The sequence below is a fragment of the Rhinolophus sinicus genome, chromosome 13 (genome assembly GCF_057876585.1).
Source record: "Rhinolophus sinicus isolate RSI-liver-muscle chromosome 13, RSI-T2T, whole genome shotgun sequence".
Taxonomy (NCBI): Eukaryota; Metazoa; Chordata; class Mammalia; order Chiroptera; family Rhinolophidae; genus Rhinolophus; species Rhinolophus sinicus.
Genome location: NC_142513.1, coordinates 47,152,513 through 47,166,366, shown reverse-complemented (window position 1 = coordinate 47,166,366; position 13,854 = coordinate 47,152,513). Strand labels below are relative to the sequence as shown.

The following is a 13,854-nucleotide window of genomic DNA, read 5'->3' as shown; positions in this document are numbered from 1 at the left end:
ACTAAAAGGTACAAATGGCAGTTACAAGGTAGTCACGGGGATGGAAAGTCCAGCACAGGAAGCAGAAATATTTTAATTACTATGTGTGGTGCCAGGTGGGCACCAGACTAATGGGCGTTATTTTGTGAGGTATATAAATGTCTAATCACTATGTTTTGTACACCTGAAAATAATTTTAAAAACTTGAAAACCTCATTTACAGTGGTACCTCGGTTTTCGAATGTAATCCACGAGTTCTGAAACGTTGGAAAACAGCTGACAGCTCGGCCTCAGGATCTTGCACTCAGCGGAAGCCGCGTGACATGTTCGACTTCCGAGGCGTGTTCGAAAACTGAAGCATTTACTTCTGGGTTTATGGCATTCATAAACCAAAATATTCGTCAACAGACATTCGAAAACCGAGGTACTACTGTATTTTATTTTTTAAGTACCTGAAGAACTCCATGAAGGAGAAGCCATAGCCGTGCTGCTCCGCGACCCCCGCACAGACAACATTGGCCGATGCCCCGATTAGCGTCCCGTTGCCTGTAATGAGAATCCACAAACTGGTCAAGTCTCAGCTTACAGGAGCCGCAGGCTTCTCTCTTCTGTAAACTGGCTTTTGCTTTGCTGATTACTTTACAGGCATGCTCAAAGTGATTACTTTGCAAATAGCTGAGAAAAAGAGAAACACTAGCAACCCGAAAGTCCATTCACAGCTTGTGAACACTGCAGTTTGTTCACGGAACGGGCTGTGGCTGTCCAGGCGAGGAAAGGAGAAAGCACTCAGGGACCAGGCACGTCCCTGGGGCTGTGGCACAGACCCTCTGGAGGACAGTGAGGCCACAGCCACGCAACGGGTGGAACGGCGTCTCAGGACGAGGCCCAGAGCTGCCAGGAAGCCTTTGTGCAAACAGCCGGTATGATCAAACGCCTGTGGGACAAGCCTTTTGGAGAGCACATGTGATCTGCGGAGACACACACACACACACACACACACACACACACACACACGCCTGCGTGCACACGCATGCATGTGCATACACACGCATGGGTGTAGCCCAATGCCAGCCCCAGGTGCAGTGACTGGCTCAGGGAAGGGTGACTCTGCTGGGTGAAGGTGGCCCAGCTGCAGGAGGCAGTGTCCAGGGAGGGGCACAACCCAGCTCGTCCAGTTTCTCTCAGTTCTGACCGTTGAACACAAAGCACTGAGGCCCAGCACCCGTAACGAACCTGAGCTGCCTTCAGCAGGTCGCCCAGTGTGGGACCGGACAGTGCAAGTAACAGCGGAGCAGACGGAGGACAGGGTGCTGGTGGCATGAGTCCCGAGCACCACCTTCCCCAGAACCCTCCAGAGCACAGCAAGCAGAGGGGTGCAGAGTAAGAACCGCCTGAGCAATGATGCCTGTCAGGTTTGTCCAGTAGGGGAGACCCAGGCACCCACCTGTCCCCAGGTTTGTCCACTAGGGGAGGCCCAGGCACCCACCTGTCCCCAGGTTTGTCCACTAGGGGAGGCCCAGGCACCCACCTGTCCCCTGGAGAAGCTCTTGCAGATGAGGTGACAGTGCAAATGGCTCTCAGCTGAACACATCCCCCTCCACTCAGCCCTCACACTGTCCCTGAAACACGTTTATTCCCAACCTCATCTGTCTGCCCTTCCTCCATATGAGACTCAGATTGGGAATTTTTGAGTGAAAACCTCTGAGACACCTGCCACCTCGTCCACTGCTGTGCTTGCTCTAAGGACGAAATATGTTCAACATGTCGACAATAGAAGGCTTTGGATATGAACAACTCAATAAAGAACCCCAGAGTCTCCCCGTAGTCACACAACCCACCGATCCCAAGCCCAGTGCAGGCCCTGTCTCCCCAAGGTCACTCCTCTGTGTGGTAATTTCTTATGTCCCTATTTGTGACCGTCCCGTTTCTCAGTGCACTGCAGGGTGTATGGCCCACCCAGGGTATTAGGGAGGAGGAGGAGAGGTGGGAGGTGGGCGGGGGGCAGGCCCTCTGGTGAGGGCGGCGCTGAGGGGCTGACACCCGGGGTGCCATATGCAAGACAAACTGCAGAGTGGTGACAGGGAAGCAGGGAGCCTGGCTGGGCACAGTCAGGTATAGGTGATGCTGCTTATTCCAGATGGTGGGATGATGCCCCTCCAACAACGCAAAGAACTCTACACCTTCGTCCTCACAAACTGCGGTCATGTCATCATGTCCTGTGTGGCAAGGAGGACTTTGTAGACAGGATTCAGGTGACGGAGCCTGAGACCATCATAGAGGCTATCCTGCTTCGGGCCTGGCATGAGAAGGCGGGTTCTTTGGGGAAACAGGCAGCAGGACAAGAGGAAGACCAAACCTGAGATGGATGGACTCCATAAAAGAAGCCACACGCTGAGACTCCAGGAGCAGAGCAGGGCTGTGAGGACAGGACACTGTGGGTGTCACTCATCCACAGGGTCACCAGGAGCTGGAGCCGACTCAACGGCACGTCACACCCACCCTGAGACGGGGACCACCTGGTCATCTAGGTGGGCCCCTTAAAAGCAGAGTGTTCTCAGAAGGAGGGCTCCAGGGGATGCTGGAGGGATGAGGGCGTCCTGAGCAGCACACAAGTTCCATGGCAATGCCGTCCCCAAACAGCTCTTCTGGGCGCTGGGGTGCCTGTCCCACCACCCTGCCAGCAGCCCAGCTCTTGCTCTGGGCAAGATCAGCAGCCCAGCTCTTGCTCTGGGCAAGAACAGGATTCCACTTTCGTGCCAAGTCACCCTGCCGAGCAACTGCTGCCATGAGATAAGAAGCTCAGGCTGAGGAGGGCTGGCAAGCATCGGTCCCATGTCTCATCAAGTCTGAGGCAGACTTTCCAGGCTCTCCTAGCCCATCCCTCCTGTCACAGATGGCTTCATGGTCACATGAAGGCAGGAAGCATAGAGGACAAAAGGTATGTCAAGAGGCCCCCAAAGAAGTTTCCATCATGTCTTACTGGTCAGCAAAGTGAGACCTACAGAGCTGACGAGCGAGCAACCCATGCAGCTTGGGTAGTGAGGCAGGCAGCAGGTCCTGCAGGAACACTCTGGAAGTGAGTGTTGGCTGGCACAGTGGGCAGGTGCTGGGTCTGGCTGGGCTCAGACCTCCATCAGTCTCGGACCAGCTGAACTACACACCCTTGAGCAAACCATTGATCTCTTCTATGACACTGATGAACATGGTTTCGGTTGTAAGGAGAGGAAGATGCAAAACGAGATGGTGTCGGCCACAAGGTGAGTTTATTTCCTGTGAGAGGTGGTCAGAGGTGGGGCGGGTCCCACGATGTTTGCTGCGGGCTCAGCGGTGTCACCCAGGACCATTGTCCCCACTGTGAGCTCTGCCACCATCAACGACACTTGGAGTTGGAAGCGGCTCCCGGCGTTTCATCACCACACAACGGGGGACAGTATCTAGCAGGTCCTCTCTCCCCTAAGGTGTGTTCTCAGCACCAGACAGATCATCAGCACAAGCCCACCCCCAGAGCACACCCCATCATGTCTCCTTGACCTTGACTCCAAATGCCTTCGGCCTGCCCACTCCTATGTCGGTCACTGGCAAAGGGCAGTAGCCCGTCAGCTGGGAAGAGATGTCAGCTGCCTCTGCATTAAATGACAATAGTCGCCACCCTCCCTAGGTGTTTCTCAGGATGTTTTGTAGGGTTCATGTAAGAGGAAGAATGTGAGAGCAGCATTCAGATGGCAATGGTTTAAATGGTTTAATAAGACGCAAGCAGCCTCCTAGTACCCCAATGGCATGAGTCCCTGTGGTGGGGACAAAGAGGTCCTTGGTCCTAGGCTCACACCACCTTTCCAGTTTCCATGCAGAGGAGCAAAGGGGGTGGGTGTGCCCGTGGGTAGCTGTGGCCTGTCTGGCCTGCCTAGGTAATCGCATGTGGAGACACGACTCATGCATCTAGAAGCAGAACAAAAACATTTTCCCAAACTCTTCTCTGCCTTGTGAAGGCCATTTTATAAGTGTATAAAGACGCTCCTATCTGACATCCTGTGTCAGCCAATCCAAGTTGGATCAAATATGCCATGATTCCAGACCAGCGATCATGTCCTGCTCGACAGAAAACATAAAAATAATTCTACACGCTGGCGTTCCCTTTGGCAAATGGACGCACCACCGGCCACACATGAATCTGACCAAAAGGAAACAGGTTTTCACATGCTGCCTGGGTTGCCCACAATCTCCAGATGACTCTGGCAAGCACACCGTGTATGCTCGGACTGAAGTGGTCTTCTCTTGTTCTCTGTGTGAGGCTGCATAGATGTCCGTGTTAACGTCTCTCCTTGACATACCACACTTCTAGTCCAGCTCACACGGCCCTCCCTGGAGCTTGGTCCGACCTTCCTCAGTCTTCTCCTGGTGCCCCCTGAGTGCTCCATGAGGAAGGCCATAGAGAACTGCTGACAGGATTGTCGCAGCTTTGGTGACTCTCCCACCCAAGAGAGCCAGGTCACAGAGAAGGTCCAAGATGGCAGATTAGGTGAATGCTCTGCCTGTGGCCTCCCAGAATCACACCAAAATTACAGATAAATTACAGAAGAATCAACCTCAGGAATCATCTGACCACTAGTTGAACAGAACCCCTATAACTAAGGATACAAAGAAGAGGCCACGTCCGGACAGCCTCGAAATAGAAAAACAAGAAAAGAACACAAGGTGGGTTACAGTAGCTGTGTGAACAAACCCACCCTGAGGTCACTCTCCAAGTGTCTCTCAGGCCTGCTCCCGTCATTGACATTAAATGTGGCTCTGAGCACAGTGCCTGCCCCTCCTGGGGCTGGTTCTGGGGGCCGTGGGAACACGTCTGTACACTTAAAAGAATCTGAGGCCTCAGTTGCTGAACTATGTGAATTCTGTCTCTAGAAATCATAGCAACTTCACTGCTTGACATTAATCCCCCTTTACAAACAAGGAGAGGAACTAAACTGAAGGTTATTGATTTAATAGTCAGAAATCAATCAAAGAACAAGGGAAGCTGGATTAGCTAAGCACGACTGGATGTACGAATAAAAACTTACAACATATCTGGCGTGCTTATCTAAGATTCTTCACAATCCGCTTGTGTTCCCTAAGGTGACAAGGCCTAAATGTGAGGAGGACGCATGCAACCTGTCCTCAGCCAGTCACAGAGACCTGTCTGCTCAGTGAGGTCTCTCTCTCTCCCGATACTTTCTCCAATTCACTTTTCAGCTTCTCCAAAGGACAACACCCTCCCCCCAAAAGTCTTTCTTTTTCTTACTCTTCTTATTCCAGCCATCCATCATTCCACCCCACCCCACGCCAAGGAGAGAAAAGAAAATGCAACTGAGAATGGCTTCTGACTTGAAACCTGTTTCTGAACAAGAGCGGCACCCGGGGGCACTGTGAGAGTGCGTGGGCGCGAGCGCACAGTGAGAATGCACTAACTGAGACATAAGGAAGGACCGTCCTCATGCCGTAGGCTCAGGCTGCATAGTGGGAAGTGACAGGCTTCACAGAGGAACTGAGTAGCATTAGAATCACTCCAACCAAAGCTGAAGACGGGTGTCCACTGAGAAAGTCCTGCAGACACCCTGTCATGCGCGCACTAGCCATGGGTCCACGCGTCGGCCCCCTTACCTCCCAGGCAGGCGCCAAGGGCCAGCGCGTACATGAGGGGTGGTGCAGGCAGGCTGACCTCGGGGTCTCGGCTGAGGCTCAGGAGCACTGGGATCTGCAGAGGGAAAGGACAGTGACGTCACACCATGAAGTCAAAGGGGCTGCCTGCACTGGGACTGGCAAATCCCAAAGCTCTGTCCCGCCGCCCAATGGTAAGGACCACAGCATGAACACTGGGACCCATAAAACCTTGGTTTGAGCCCACTGGTGCCTGTGTTTCCAGCCACGTGACCCGCTGTCCTCTTCGGCTGCCCAGGCCACCAGCATGGGTCTCAAATGGGATGAAGTCCCAGAGACCCTCATACAGAGCCTGGGACCGTGATCTCCTAGCAACACCTATCGGCCCTGCAGTGGGTCAGCTCCTGTGCCAGCTCCGTGCACATGTTTAACCCTCAAACAGCCCTCAGGCCCACTGAGAGAGGAGGAAATCAAGGCGGGAGTGAGTGGCCAGGCCAGGAACCGCGACCATAATTCTGATTCCAACTTGGTGAGCCCACACCAGGTGCTCTTCCCTCTGCCGTCTGCACAGTCACCCACATCTGCTGATGTCCGTAGCTTAACCGGCATCAGGGTCGACACCTAGGAGGTAGGGTTCTCCAGGAAGTCACCCCAGCACTGGTACACCTGTCTGACGGAGGTGAACCTCACATTCCTGTCATCGGTGAAACATGCAGCGGTGGTGAAGCCGCTTTATGACGTCTGTATTCCAAAACCTTGCCCCTGGTGGGTCACGTTGCTAACAAAGGACAAAGATACAGACGCTAGCTCAGAGATTTTGGTCCAGGTGGCCATGGCAGGCACCTCAAGCCAGCTCAGGCAAGGTTCAGGAGAGACCCCGGACCGGCTGCCTTGGGGCGGTGACCTTGTGTGATCTTCTCTAAAGAGCAGGAGGAGGAGGGCTCCAAGCAGAACCCATCTGGAAAGGACTACCCAAAATCACAAACAGAAAGATAAAATGAATGTGGACATGTGATTTCACTTCCTGTAGAGAATTGGGGGTCAACAAAGCCATGCTCTGCTGGATACCAGGTCTCCTATGTCATGAAAGTAACACCTCACTGCTCATTTGGGAAGATCGGGTTACCCCCCAACTCTTTATCCCTGTAGTAGGACTTCACGTGCATGTCCTGTGCAGTGGCCCCCAGTGGGACAGACGGACCCAAGTCCCCACCCCGCTGACTGTGGGCTTGGCCAAGGGTCTGCTTTGACCATGGAACTGGGTGCACTGAAAGGAAGCAGCTTGTGTAACCTCAAGCCTCTCGGAGCTTCAGGCTCAGCCATGAGAAGAGCAAGCCGGCCAGATACAAAAGCAAATGTTAACTAACAGATAAAACTGCAATAAAAGGAGGGGCTTTAACACTACTCCTTTCATCAGTGGCTGGGTCACCAGACAGAAAACCCACAAGGAGACATTGGCTTTAAAGGACACGTTAGACCAGATGTACTCGATAGATACATACAGAACAGTCTATCCAAGAACAGTGGAATACACAGTTTTCCAGTGCTCATGGAACATTCTCCAGGATATACCACGTGGCAGTCAAAAAATCAGTCTCAGTAAATTAGAGAAGACTGAAATCAGATCAAGCATCTTTTCCAACCACAACGATACAAAACTAGGAATCAATTACAAGAAGAAAAGTGAAAAAACACAAACATGAGGAAGCTGAACAACATGCTGCTAAACAACCAATGAGTCAGAGAAGAACTCAGAGAGGAAATCAAAAATATCCTGAGACAAATGAAAATGGAAACATAACATTACAAAATCTATTGGACACAGCTGAAGGAGTTCCAAGAGGGAAGTTTATAACACTGCAGGCCTACCCACCTCAACAAACAACAAAAAAATCTCAAATAAATAATCTAATCTCATACCTAAAAAACTAGAAAAAGAAAAACAAAGCCCAAACTGAGTAGATAGAAAAAAATAATAAACACAGAGCAGAAATAAATGAAATAAAGGCTTAAAAAACAAGAGAGAATTAATGAAACTCAGAGTTGGTTCTTTGAAAGCCTAGACCAAATTGCTAAACCGGTTTTTCCAGTGAACTCTTCGAGTTCAGAGGGTTTTGCAGTGAAGACACTCCTGGGGCAGGATACCCTCTCCAGGCAGGACACCAAAGTCACCTCTCAGAGGCCAGAACCAGCTGGAGATGTCCGCAGACATGTGGCTTTATTCCGAGGACAGCTGGGGCTGGAACTGAGGAAGGCCCACATCCACGGGCAGTGTCTGCAGCTCTGAGGGCTTCCTCACTCCCTTTAGAAGCCAGTGCGTCTAGCGGTCCCCAATGCCACAGGGAAGGGACAGCGTCCCACTGGGGAATGCACAGTGCTCTGTTGGTGAGGTGGGATCCCAAGGCCCAGAAGGAGAAAATTGGGGGACAGCTGTTACCAGCGGCAGCTTCATCACAGACAAAGGCCCAGGAGGGCTGCCCAGCACCGGGCTCAGGAAAGTGGCCTGAGTCCGCTGTCCTGCCCGTGACCTGACGGCATTCTGTTGGGGCCCGCACACAGTGGGGTGCATGCCCATCGCACCCAGCAGAACCCATGTCTGTTAGTTTCAGAATAGTTCACCTAAGGACAGTGCGCAGTGCGTGGGGTTTCTGAAGGACAGAAGAGCCCACTGAAAGACTCAGGAATAAAACCTGCATCGGCCAAGCCAGCTGGCGGATGAGATTTATCAATCCAAGCGAAGTGAGGAGGTGATAGGGAACAAAAGAACCCACAAAGAAAAAGCAGAAAAAATGTAAAACCACAGCCAACTGGTAGAAATAAACTCAGGTCTATCAGTCAACACAATAACACATGAAACTACTAAACTATTCTCTGAAAAACACAGAGATTATTTGGTTGGAATTTAAAAACTCCATTTGCATGCTGCTTCAAAAATATAACCAAGGAAAAATTAAAAAAAAAAAAAATTTAAGAAAGACTGAAAATAAAGAATTGGAGAAAAATAAACCAGGCAGGGGCCCCAAGCAGAGCAGAGGACAGACCTCACACGTGTGAAAGCAGCAGCGGGGGGCAGCGCAGACGGCCCACCGCCTAGCTCGCCTGCAGAATCTGCAGGAAAACGTGGTCGCTTGCGAGGTGACATGGAGAACCCCTAACATGAGCTGCCGTGTCAGCAGAGCGATCAGACTGGCAGTGGTGACTCTAACACCACAGTCGGCACACGTGCACGTGTACAAAACTGCTTACACACACACACATACACACACACACACGGAGTAAACGGTTCAGGGGTGTTTCAGTATGAAATCCTACAGACCACAGCCCGTGACCACCACAGAAACAAGTGGTGAAGACACCCACGTGCAAACGAGGGAGGATGGGAGCGAGAGCACATGGCACAGCTCTCAGTGCCACCCAATGTCCTGTGCCACACACTTCTCAGACCCCTGCATGGGCAGGGCCGTGTGTCCACTTCCCACCCAAAGACTGTGACAGGTCACTTCTGTGCCCCTTCCAACCTGAGTCAGAAACCCCGTCCATGCACTCTTGTGGCTGGCGCAGCCACCATGCATGCCAGGTGCTGGCCTGGTGAAGTCACACGGCAGACAGGGGGGCTCTGACACACACAGCTGTTGCTTTGGCCTCTCAGTGTTTGTTTTCCATCCATGCTGACACATAAACCAAGGTTTTCCCTTTATCCCTTCCACAATGTGCCATGGAATGAATGAATGTGCTCCAAGCTCATGAGTGTAGTTCCCTCAGGAGATGGAGAGATAGGGGGTGGGGGGGTTGAGGGGACAGAAAAGGTCACATTCATCTACAACATTTTCTCTCTTAAAAATAAAACCAGAAAACCTGAGGTAAAGAGGAAACACTGGTCAGCTCCCCACGTGGGAGGTGAGCGCCCCAGCAGACTGTGGGCGGCAGACCGGCTTTCCGTCCACAGGGGACACCAACTGAGTGCCTTCAGCCGCCCGTCTTTTCGTGTCTTCCAGGTTTCTTTAACAGAATGAAATCAGACTGCCTTTCCCCTGAGGGGCAGCAGCTGTCAGGCGGAGCCAGGACGCGCTGCCCAGGGCAGCCACAGGCCTCAGCTCCTTGCCCGCTGCTGGGCTCGGCCACGTTCGTGCTGTCAACCTGTGCATGCAGTCAAGGGCCCGGCCCAGCCTCTGCCTCCTCTGCAGGGAGGGGAACCCAGGCTGGGGTGGGGCCCTCAGGACACGGAGGACGTGCGACTCACCATTGCAGCTGTGAAGGGGATGTTGTCGATCAGCGATGACACCGTGGCTGAGACCCAGACCACCAGGACGATGGCGGCTGTGAGGCGCCGGTCCTCGGGGACCCCCTGGAAGGAGCAGGTAAGGGCCGCACTGTCACGTCGCATGCACCGCGTACCTGACTTGCACATGGGAGGGCTCGCAGGGGGGCAGGCTGTCTGCGTCCTCTGTACACGAGGACAGCAAGGCAGCACAGGTGTGCAAACAGGACCCACCTGGGCGGGTTCTACCGGTAACGGGGGAGCGATGCCCAGCTACACCCAAGTCCCCCCACTATGAGGGCCAGAGTGACCCCGTTCCCAGTGGCAGCACACACGGGTCACTCGCCCTGCCCTCCCACTCAGCTGCAGGCTGGGAGCTCTCGCATCACTTACTGAGACGGCGTCTCAGTTCTCTCCTTAGACAGGTTTTAACCAAAGGCTAATAGCAAAATTACAGGCATCGTAATTATGCAGTCTTTGGGAAAAGTCTCCCGGCATCTCCATGCTCCCCAGGATAAAACAGGTCCTCTGCTGCTCTTTCCACATAATTAACGTGCTCTATTCTTGCCAGAATTTTTTGTACAAAATCAAAGGCGCTGGGGCTGGAGCATGTCATGTTGCAGCATTTAATGTACCTTTATTAGCAAAGCAGTCTGCTCTCCGACGTACTCAATTAAGTGAAGGTGTGCCAGTGCCTAGGAGAAATGGATGCAGGAGGAGAATCAGTTTCAAACGGAGAACATATGCACATGTTAAAAAACCACGTCATTCAAAGGGAAATAACTGAACACAAGGTAGAGCTGGGGTAGATCTTGTAAAAGATCAGACTCAAATGCACCACCTATAAATGATTCAGTCACACGTGCACACTGGAGAGTCAGCAGAGGCAGGCGTTCTCGTTCATGCGTGTCACTGTCCATGCTAAATGCAAATTCGAATGGCAGGCCATCTCTCTCTGAAGCTGTGTGTGTAGGATGACAGGGCAGCCGTATGTAATGAAATGCCCCTCCACACAGGTCTTTCAAGTAAGATGCACTCCAAATTTCTTCTTCAAGTTAAACATCACAGAATTTGAGAGGAATAAAAAGGAAATGCATGGTTTATGTGACGGTCAAAGAAAGGAAGGGAGGTCCACTTAGCTGGAGTGCATTTTCAGATCACTAGACCTGTGTCCAGGGACAGCTAGGAAGGGTCAGATGAAGGACACGGATGGCGGGAGAAGAGGCAGCAGGCATGGGGGTGACGGCTGCCCAGCACCTCTCGAATGTGGCCTCGTCACAGCCATGTCATCATGCTGAATGTGAGAACTGAAAACATCAGCCTGGCCGTGCTTCAGTACAAGCTGAAACCCCCACCTTGTGTCCCGTGGTTTCTTAGCCTTCACTTGAAAGCTGTGGCGCCCAGCAAAGGGAAGTCATCAGTAACACCTTGTATGGGAACAGAGGGTCACTACACTTAGTGCGGTGGTCGCATCGTAAGGTGTGTAAGCAGCACGTCACTACGGTATACACCTGAAGCCAACATAGCACTGCATGTCAACTCCACTTCAATAAATAATAATACTTTTCAAAGGAAATCTAAACAAATAAAAGCTGTGGAGTCCAAGTGTTGGTCATCGAGCGGTTCTCAATCAAGTCCTCTATGATATCAACTAACTCCTGAGGGGGGAGCTACTTAGAGCAGGATTTTCAAGCTCATTCTTTGTCGGGGGCTGCCCTGGTATTGCGGGAGGTTTAGCAGCATCTAACCCAGTGTGACCCAATGTCACACAGGGCGTGAAATCACCCCCTACTACAAATTACTGATTTATAGTCATCCAAATTCTACCAAAATAAAATTTTAAATTGCAAAAAAAAAAAAAAAAAAAAATGAAATGTAGCCACATCTTTCATTTTGTTATATACTATTGATTGAAACAAAAGTCGGGTCTAAACTAGATCAAAACTTTCTGCTAGATACCAAATAGCAACGGTCATGTGCACGCGCGTGTGCACACACACATTATGTGCACACCTTCATGTGTACCTCAACTACACCTTAATATATTAGTGTCATATGGTCATCCCAAATCTTACGGTCCGTGGCATGCAGTATAAGACGAAAGAAAGGAAAATATTCAAAATGCTTCAACATTACATCTAGTAACTCAATTCAAAGGAACTGGTCTCAATTGGGGAAAAAAACTCAAAATATGAGGAAAATGCAACATCCAATAAAGTACTCTTTTATAAAATGGCAAACGAAATAACTATGTTAACACCTCACTCTATCAAGCCTAAAGCTGTAAATATACAATGTGTATTTTATACACCATCAAACTAAAGTTTGTGTATAGTTGAAGATTATAATCTCCTCCATCAATTTATACAATGAAAAGGTGACTGCATAGCAATATGAAACCTCGTTATTCTTCTGTGGCAGAAACAGGTTGCAAGAGGCTGATTCCACAAAGGTCTGACATCCTTGCCCCATTGAAATTAGGCAAATACAGTAAGCCAATGCTACTGCTTCTTTCAAAATAATGGATGAGGAGGCTTAAGGGTCCCTCTTACAAGCCAAATACATACTAGATCCCAGATAAAACACTCTTCTAGGGCATTCCTCAATTAGCAAGACGATACAGTGTTTTCCAAGGAACCCCCTGTACCCCCAATGAAAATGTCTCCTGCTCCTGGCAGCCCCCGACTTGGACGGCCAGAAGGGCTGCAGCTGCCTTGAGCTTGAGGCCGACCAAGCTGAAGTCAGAGCATGAGGCGTGAGCAGCAATGAGGTATAGAGAAACCTAGATTCTCGCACTGAACTGAGCTCCTCGAGACAGGTTGGGATTATCCCCTGGCACCCAGTAGAAGCAGACACAGCTGTTTCTGCAGGAAAGCATCCCAAACACAGGCTTTCAGGAGAACCACAGATTAAGATCAAGTAATAAAATGATGATCGAGAATCATCAAGGACTCAAAAAGATAAGCACCATGAGTGAGAATTCAGTCCCAGAATACAGAAGAGGAATTTTGCTTAAAGAAAATAGGCTTGAAGAGTGTAAAAGTATCACTTAATATTGGCCCTTGGTGAGTCAAGGATGTAGGCTGTCATCTCTAGAGTAAACCAGTAAAAGAATACTAAAAGGGTATATAACTGCCAAAAGGGGAAACAGGATTTTAAATAATCTTCAATTGATTCAAATAAAGATAGGGAAGGAAACTGAAAATAAACAGGATCAAATATATGGTGATGGAAGGAGAACTCATTCTGGGTGATGAGCACACAACGTGATATACAGATGATGTATTACAGAATGTACGCCTGAAATCTATGTAACTTTACTAATCATTATCACCCCAATAAATTTTAATTTAAAAAATATATGAAAGGTAAGACTAATAAAAAGATGGCAGATTTAAACCAAACATATCAGTAATGTCATTAAATATAAACAGAATATATTATTAACACTAAAAAGATGGATCGTCAGAATGAATTAAAAATTTTAGTTTCATACCCAATACACGCTATTGGCCAAAGACACATCTACACCATAAAGGTATAGAAAAGCTGAAAGATAAAAGATAGAAATATATATACCTTGCAATGTTTAATAAGTGAAAGTTTTGTAACTCTTTTTTGTTCACCATGAGGAGTTAACAACTCTAAATTTATATGTGCCTGATAACATGGCCTCAAAATATATAAAACATAAATAGAACTACAAGGACAAATAGACAAATTTACAATCATTTTGGGAAGTTGCCTAATTAAGAAAAAATAAACATGAGTCAAGAAATCATAATGAAAATGTAAAATGTTTGAATGAATGAAAATGTAAATACAATTAAAATATATATCAAAACTTGAGGAAATGCAGCTAAATCTGTGCTAATGGGAAATTTATAGCCTTAAATATCATATTGGAAAATATAAAGTATGAATATGAAAAACCAGAGCATCCATCTTCAAAAGTTGGGGGAAATAAAACAACAAATTGAACCCAA

General features: G+C 49.4%; 1 protein-coding gene across 6 annotated transcripts in view; it reads right to left on the bottom strand.

Moving 5' to 3' along the window:
- The window catches only part of OCA2 (OCA2 melanosomal transmembrane protein), an 82,174-nt gene that overhangs the window by 1,215 nt on the left and 67,105 nt on the right, over positions 1 to 13,854 (bottom strand). For 3 of the 6 annotated variants that reach the window (XM_074317610.2, XM_074317608.2, XM_074317609.2), the window contains exons 20-24: positions 10,504 to 10,563; positions 9,851 to 9,955; positions 5,614 to 5,707; positions 432 to 525; positions 209 to 346 (exon numbers count right to left, since the gene is read on the bottom strand). In XM_074317610.2, the coding sequence (XP_074173711.2) occupies positions 209 to 346; positions 432 to 525; positions 5,614 to 5,707; positions 9,851 to 9,955; positions 10,504 to 10,563 (491 nt within the window). Of the gene's footprint in view, positions 1 to 208; positions 347 to 431; positions 526 to 5,613; positions 5,708 to 9,850; positions 9,956 to 10,503; positions 10,564 to 11,223; positions 11,380 to 13,854 lie in introns of those variants that run through there. The other 3 variants (XM_019753237.3, XR_012491200.2, XR_002139338.3) reach the window with 3 other exon arrangements.